At 53.2% G+C, this 7,503-nt stretch overlaps 2 protein-coding genes across 2 annotated transcripts in view; both read right to left on the bottom strand.

Annotated features, from left to right (window-relative positions):
• Nucleotides 1-2,089: 2,089 nt before the first annotated feature.
• On the bottom strand, nucleotides 2,090-5,750 carry PHACADRAFT_248465 (uncharacterized protein). Its single transcript, XM_007391037.1, has 14 exons — nucleotides 5,646-5,750; nucleotides 5,359-5,586; nucleotides 5,003-5,308; nucleotides 4,593-4,953; nucleotides 4,379-4,541; nucleotides 4,099-4,319; nucleotides 3,732-4,024; nucleotides 3,403-3,675; nucleotides 3,058-3,346; nucleotides 2,934-2,963; nucleotides 2,578-2,865; nucleotides 2,412-2,527; nucleotides 2,198-2,354; nucleotides 2,090-2,137 (listed from the first exon to the last, which is right to left on the bottom strand). The coding sequence occupies exons 2-13, from the start codon at nucleotides 5,518-5,520 to the stop codon at nucleotides 2,235-2,237; spliced, it is 2,622 nt and encodes an 873-aa protein (XP_007391099.1). The 5' UTR covers nucleotides 5,521-5,586; nucleotides 5,646-5,750; the 3' UTR covers nucleotides 2,090-2,137; nucleotides 2,198-2,234.
• Nucleotides 5,751-6,749: 999 nt separating this feature from the next.
• Nucleotides 6,750-7,503, bottom strand: part of PHACADRAFT_248461 (uncharacterized protein) — a 6,013-nt gene continuing 5,259 nt past the window's right edge. The window contains exon 9 of the mRNA XM_007391036.1: nucleotides 6,750-7,005. The gene's annotated coding sequence lies outside the window, so the exon portion shown is untranslated. The remainder of the gene's footprint in view (nucleotides 7,006-7,503) is intronic.

The raw sequence follows: 7,503 nt of genomic DNA, 5'->3' as shown, positions 1-7,503 counted from the left end.
GGGGTGCAGGTGCAGGTGCAGTGTAGTTGGTGAAGGTGGGCGTGATGCAGATGGACTAGACATACACTAGAGTACAACTCTAGTGTGCGTGTGTGCGATGTGGAGTAACACTTGGGGTAAAGACCTGAGGTGTTGTGGAGCAAATGTGCGGCTGGTGCCGGATCTCTCCGAGTGAAGACTCGTGAGGGATGGAGGGTAGATGGGGGCCAGTTACAAGCCGGGGCTCATAACCTATTGTCGTGATACGACTACTGGGCTGCGCGAGCGCAAACTGGCGAGTGGCACGCGGGCACGATCTAATACACACGGTGTTAGTCTGAGTGCGAAGGGAAAGAGCACGCTGTATAGCTATGTACCTAATACACACGGTGTTAGCTAGATAGGGGTCCGGTGAGCATACTACATAATGCGCAAGGGCGACGAAGGAGACTTACTCTGAGTGCGAAGGGAAAGAGCACGTAGAGTGGGGATGCGAGAGGAGTCCTTATATACTAAAAGGAAGCAAAATTGAAGGTCCGCTAGAATGGGGAAGCCTGCCATAAAGAGGTCCGTGCGTGGGAGCACTACATATGATTGTCCAATCACTATCTACGTATTAGCAGCGCCTAATCTAAGATGTCCACCTTAAGTCCATGCCGGGCGGAATGCCGAGCCAGAGCCACTAGGCGCTTCAACAGATTATGTCCACACGAGATTGTCTCATTAGCAAACAAGAAACCTGTCTGATAGCGAACCGATGATCACGAACCTGGTTTTTGCCCTATTACACTCCAGATATCTTTCCGGTCACCTGGACTTCCTCTGATTTCTTTACGACGGCAGTGAATTCCGGGGAGTTGCGTGCTACAGCGTCGCGGGAGGGAGGCGGCAATGCACGTCTGCAAGAATCAGTCGATGCTGCTGCATACATGTGCATGAAACATATCGACCTAAATGATGAGATCCATCATTAAGCTTTCGTTAATATATCAGCCTCATAATCCACACGACCATCAAAGCCCTCAAAGATCGACATCGCAGCGGCAATAACAGGTCCACACACAGTTCCCGACTCTACTTGACCATGACGAGATACATGCGAATGCATGCGTACTGCCGAGAACGGCCAACACCTATAGGACTTCTTAGCCACTATGTATCTCCTTGACGTGGTGGGCACTGAGCGTACGAGGGTGTCCTAGAACTCAAACCAGTCACTGCCATCGACATTAGTCTTAAGCTTTCCACCTGCCGCTTTCATAAGCGATTTGAAGACTTGTTCGTCCTTGCGACCGAGTTACAGTGCCTTGCGGAAGGTTCAAGACATTGTCGCGAGACCAATATTGATCGAGATACACGGGAGATGATAACCGGGATCTGCAATACAACCAGCGCCAGTCCGCACTGAGAAGCACGTAATATTTGCTACTTGCATGGACGTCGCTATCTTTACGCCTGCCGTCCGGTGCACCATCGCGTTGGCAAGCACGGACGCACAAGATTGCAGGCGTTGCCGTCCTTACAAGCTCCCCAGTAAGCCAGATTTTTTTTTGGGTAAAAGTGCGGTAGTGCAGAAAGTACATCAAGCACGAGCACAAGCGCGTCGGAAGGGGAGGAAGCCCTGGACACTCTCGCAGAGCCAATAGTGACGGAAGGATGATACCAGTCGTAGCATCATTTTATTCAAATCCTCGGACTACTTGAGTGGCAGAAGCGTCGGCAGAGACGCTTAAAATTCTTTGACCTCAAGGACAGAAGTGGTAGCGTACGCGCTAGAGCCTCGAAGGACGACAAGAACTCACTTGTAGGGACGAACGCGCATCTTTGCATATAGAATACCCCGAAGCAAGCGATTAACAATTTATGCCACGAAAACACTTACGCAATCGCGTCAAATTCCCGGAACAATGCAGACAAATGCCCGAATCCGACTAATGTCCTCGTATGCGAGATCACTGTGCTATCACCGCGAATCAGCGGTAGACGTCGAGTAACAGTCATGAGTTGATACTTCGGGCCGCACCTTGTGTCTTCAGCGATGGTGATGCGCTGGTCGTAGGATGTTTCACCATAGCTGGACGTGCACACAGATCAATGCATCAGTCGTCTAGGTATATCCCGCTTTCATTCACAGATAACCGTGATCATCTCGTCACGACTAGGAAATATCATCAGCAGTCAACAGCTTCATCAAGCAGTGCATCACAAACGTACAGACCTAGTTAAATACACTGGGCCAAAAGTTTACTATTCCATTATGCACCGACTGCGTTCTTGACCACCTCAACCTCCTCCGGCTTGAGCTGGTTCACGACGGCAGCGAATTCAGGAGAGTTACGGGATGCCGCATCGCGGAGGAAGGCCACAACATGCGCCTACGGCGATCGTTCAACGATGCTATACACGTGTGTTCGTAAAGATGGGGGACGTACCTGCATATTGACCTGGATGATAGGATCCTTCATCAGATCCTCATCATCGCCCTCGTAGTAAGTACCATCATCGAAGTCCGCGAAGCTCGGCATTCCAGCAGTGATACCGGGTCCACCTGCAGCTCTCGACTCAGTTCTGGTCAACAGCAGACACCACGATACATACCGCTGAGAGCAGCAAATACTTCCTGTGAGACTTCCTGTCCACCGAGCATCTCCTTGACGTATGCTATCTCGCCCGTGTTGAGCGCACCAGCAGGCTCGAGACGTGCGGGGACGTCTTCGGCGTCGGACCAGTCGTCGTCACCATCATCACTTTCGAGATCGCGGTCGACATCGTGCTGGCCAATGCCGCCGTAGCCGAGCGACGCTGGCTCCCCGTCGGACTCCAGTTCAGCGAGGACGAGCTTGAGAGCCTTGATTGGGAAAGGCACGGAAGTGAACTCAGTAGGCACTGTCAGAATCAAAGAGTCAGAAGGGCTTGACGCAATGAGATCGCAACGGAGCCACACTCGGCCATACTTTGTTTCGTGCGCGAGCGGGTCATGATCACTGCCACATACGACCCAACGTCAGCGCCCATCTCGTGTCAACCGCCCAGCTGCCGAACGCATGCCACATTCGGCGAGTGAACAGTCGCACTCACCATTCCTTGTCTCGGCACGCACGATGAGCTCGCCCTTTACCGTGACATTCCGCAAGCGCTCACCGCTCTCCATGAAAGACGCAACGAAGAGGTCCATAAGCGCAAGTGTGCTGACGCGGCTTGCCCAAAGACCTTGAATTGTCTCTGCGTTCTCCGTCCAGGTCAGCAGAAGCACTTCGAGACCAGACTTGTTTACCCCAGAAACTGGGACCGCGATGCCTTGCAAGAGGTTAAGAACGGTATCGCGGTGGCCAGTATGGATAAGGTACGCGAAAGGGATAACCAGACTCTACAATATATTCAGCGCTAGTCCCAATATAGACGCCCTTGTGGAACTGAACAAACCTGCACGAATGTTGCCGTCTTCACTGTGGCCATGCGGCGCACCATCGCCTCAAGGAGCTCGGGAAGAATGCGTACAATCGCATCGCCCGCACGGCGCATTAGATGAATGATGAGGTCGCCGATGAACAGGCTGCCAGACTCGTCAGATGACTGCAATTGCCACGCGATGAGTTCGAGAATATGGTCGAGTCCCGTCTTGCCCGCGCGGTCCTGCCATGCCACGATCTGTGGCGTATCCTTGCGCACAAGCAGCGTCAGAGCCGTGATTGCGTACTGGCGGACCACTGTCAGCGTCCGCAAGAAATACGTATTGCTCGATTAAAACAGACCTGGATGGCATCCCGATCCTGTACCTGCCTGATTTTGGTGAAGAGCACAGGGCCAAGCTGGGCGACGAAACCTTCGCCGACGCCACCCTCTGTGGGAGCACCCTGCAGCAGACCGCACAGCTGCTCGAGCGCTGCACTCGCCAGGAAGCGCTCTTGGCCCTCAGTCGCGGCATTGGCGAGCGCGGTGCACAACGGTGCGAGCGTCTGCCGAACAACGGTAGCGTATACACCAGGAGTAGGGACGGAGGCGAGGCGGGTAAGCAGTGCCGAGGTGATCGCCATGAGATGTGGGTCTGGACCATGCAAGGCGGATTTATCAGGGATCGTTAGATGCATGTATCTTACCGGTCAGCGACATGACACATACCCTGTACGCCCTTACCCCAGACATTCAGTATTGCGGGCACGACTGTCTCTGCGAGTTCCACGGTAAGCCATGCGCCCTTGTGAACAAGCAGCAGCGCAGAAAGTGCATCAAGCACAAGCGTAAGCGTGTCCGAAGAGGTTATAGGAATGAAGCCCTCGATGCTCCTACAGATCCTCGGCGCACGTGGGAAGACCTCGGAGTCAGAGCAGTTTTTGCAGAACCTGTGGTAGCGAGAGGCCAGTCAGAATCACGATGCCGCTTTATCGGAAGTAACTTGTACCCTTGGACTGCCCGGATAGCAGAGACTTTGACGGGGATGCTAACCTCCTTGGCCTCAAGAACGGAGATGACAGCGTCAATGTATTGTCCCGCGACAGAATCGGGAAGGACAGATGAGAACTGACTCGCGAGGACGAATGCACGTCCCTGCATGAAGGAATACTCTGGGGAAGATAATCAATAAAATGCATGAGCGCACATATGCAAACACGTACGCGACTGCGTTAGAATGCCCGGCACGACGCTAACAAGTAGGTGGTTCAAGTCCAAACTCGGCTGACGCCCAGCGGTCTTCTCGTCTTCGAGGACCTCTAGCACAGTCGCAGCAACTGCACCGACGGCTGTGAACGCCGCTTCGAGCGGGCGCCACCATTCCTCATTGCCTGTGCTGTTCGCCTGGCTCGACTTTGCAATGACGTTGGCGAGGTTCCTCTGGATGGCAGGCAGCACGCGCTGAGGGTAGCGGTCGACAAGAATATCGAGCAGGTCGCAGGATGCGACGCGCACGCTGTAAAATGTCGACTCCTCGGATTCTTGTGCGACGAAGGCGTTGGCGTCTGATGCCCACTCTGTCTCCTATGTCACGATAAGCACAAGACAAAGTTTGGCGAGCCTCTGAACATACCTCATCAGCAGTCATCTCCGTCCAGTTGAAAATATTCTCAGTGAGTTGGTGGAGATTTGCTTCGTTGAACCAGTCTTTGCCCTTTCCGCGTGCTGTAGTCGCCAGGAAGTCGAGGGTCGAGCTTGCGAGCTGTGAGAGCTCAATCTTTTCGTCTTCGGAAGAGAGGGGCACCGCGTCGGTGGCAAGAACGTAATGCTGGTGGAAAGTGGGGAAGAGATCGTGCAACTGCCCGAGCGATGCGGTGAGAAAATTTGAAATGTACGGCGCAAGAGCACGAGGGAAGGCAGTATGAATGATGTCCAGGGCCTACTTCGCGTTAGTAGAAAGTCCATCTTACTGAAGTGAACGCGATGCACCTTGACAACCTGAACCCTGATAGCTAGACCATCCCAGTTTGGCTTGTTCTCCACGTCGAGCTTCGGATCAATGTTCAGCAGCACGCGGAATGCATCCAGCCAGACAGGGAGCACAGACGAAGCTGCCTCTTTCACGGGTTCTGGGTGTGCATCCTTGACCATGTAGAGTGACTCTACGCATTGCCTAAAGACAGCAACTGTCCTAGCGCGCGTAAGAGGTGAATGGTGCTGATGCATCTCCATTGTCAGACCAGCAAAGGGTGATGCGGACACGAGTGTGGACACACCTGATCACCCAAGATGCTCAGCAGAATTGGAAGCAGACGCCGGAGAACAGGGAGCAGCTGATCTTCTGTTAGTTCTGATTGAACGAAATCGGTGAACATCTGCATGGATCCATGGATTGCGTCTGACGAGCCGGATGAAAGTAGCTGGATTAGGTTCTCGAGTAGCTCGGGGTATTCATCTGGCCAATCGCATTCGGAGATGGCGGAAAGAGTGTGAGCCTGGTACCCGACCTTTAGGAACGAAAGATGCTAAACATCGAGGGCTACACGCACAGATGATGTCCTGATCTTGCGATTTGAGTCTGAAAGGCCCTGAAAGACAGCGGCGCGAACTCGCGACTTAATCTACAGAACAGATTGGCACGGTCCGTCAGTCTCCAGTGTATGATGCAGTACACACCTCTGGTGGTGGTGCATTTCCGCGGAAGTTTGAAAAGTAAGGGGACCATCTTTCTTTGACATACTTGCGGAGGATGATGCTCGCGGAGTGCTGGCGGGGGCTATCAAGTCACTGCACGCGAATTAACAGAAGGATGCTTATCTGGCGGAGTGCCACGTCCACATCCTGAGATACTATAAGCTGTGCAAGAGCTAGTCCCGCCTCTGTTTCCTGCCTTCAGCATCCGTGCTGTGCGTCAGGATCCCTCGTACGTGCCTGGGTGTTCGGACAAGTTTGCGAGCTTGAGCTCGGCAGCGATACGCCTGTTGTTGTCGGGGGAGAGTGTCTCTGCTAATGTCTGCACAATTTCTGATGCCATCTCTAGGTTTGTTGTGGAAAGCCAAGGAAGAAAACTGAAGAAGGTGGAGGTCGCGGTCAAAAGTAGTACGTTCGACCGTTTTCTTTGACCACGCGCTCGCCGCGTCGCGTAACGTCACAAGTAACAGATAACACTAACGCGTTACAATGTCAAAGCGTTACGTCACATTCCAAACTTGAATATCCCGAGCTGTATTTCGTGGTGGAATTGCGACTGAAGCGGTCGCGATATTCTGAAGACCGCACAGCACCAAGCTTGATACTGTCAGCATCTGTTTACTTGTGTTCCCCCTTGCTGTTGTTCTACTTACGAGCGAACTGGTCTTTCGTACCCGGTGAGATTAATATTTATATACATCGAATACTCTGTTATATATTATCACTGCGCAGACTCTCTAGGTATCTCGTCAGCCCTGAAAAATTTAACTTACGCCGATGCTTCAACACAACATTATTTCCATAGTATCCCTTCAAGATCTGCCAGTCTGTTGGTACCCAGCACATCCGCATCCGTCGAGACGGGGTCAGAGACATAATCCAGCCGTCCTCCATGTAGTACATGGGCCAAACGCGGCGCGAAAGCCAGGGAAGCGGTGTTGACGCCGTCTTTGCGTCCGCGTCGGGAAGGGCCCAGAGCCGAACGACCCGCCCGTCGTCGTTGACTACAAGACCCGAGCCATCAGGGGATAGACGGATGGCGCGATACCAAGTATCTGTACTGAGGATGACGAGACAAGCAGCCGTTTCATCGTCCCAAAGACGTACGGTATTGTCTTCGGAGGAGGAAATGAGAACACTCCCCTCAGGAGTAAAGGCAACCGACCATGCTGACTTCGTATGTCCCGCGAACGATTGGAGCGATGAGCCGTCCTCAGATTTCCACACCAAGATACGACCACCTTCACTCCCCGACGCGATACGTATTCCGTCAGGAGAGAAAGCCACTGAAGAAGCGGTCGTGTAATGTCCTCTACACGTCGCCAACGACTGCCCGGTGGAAGCGCCCCAAACGATGACAGTTTTGTCGGCGGAGCTTGTTGCGATGCGTCTGCTATCAAGGGAGAAAGCAACGCAGTAGATTGCGCCCTCGTGCCCCACGAA

Source organism: Phanerochaete carnosa (genome assembly GCF_000300595.1).
Source record: "Phanerochaete carnosa HHB-10118-sp unplaced genomic scaffold PHACAscaffold_1, whole genome shotgun sequence".
Lineage (NCBI taxonomy): Eukaryota > Fungi > Basidiomycota > Agaricomycetes > Polyporales > Phanerochaetaceae > Phanerochaete > Phanerochaete carnosa.
This window is presented reverse-complemented; position numbering and strand designations above follow the sequence as displayed.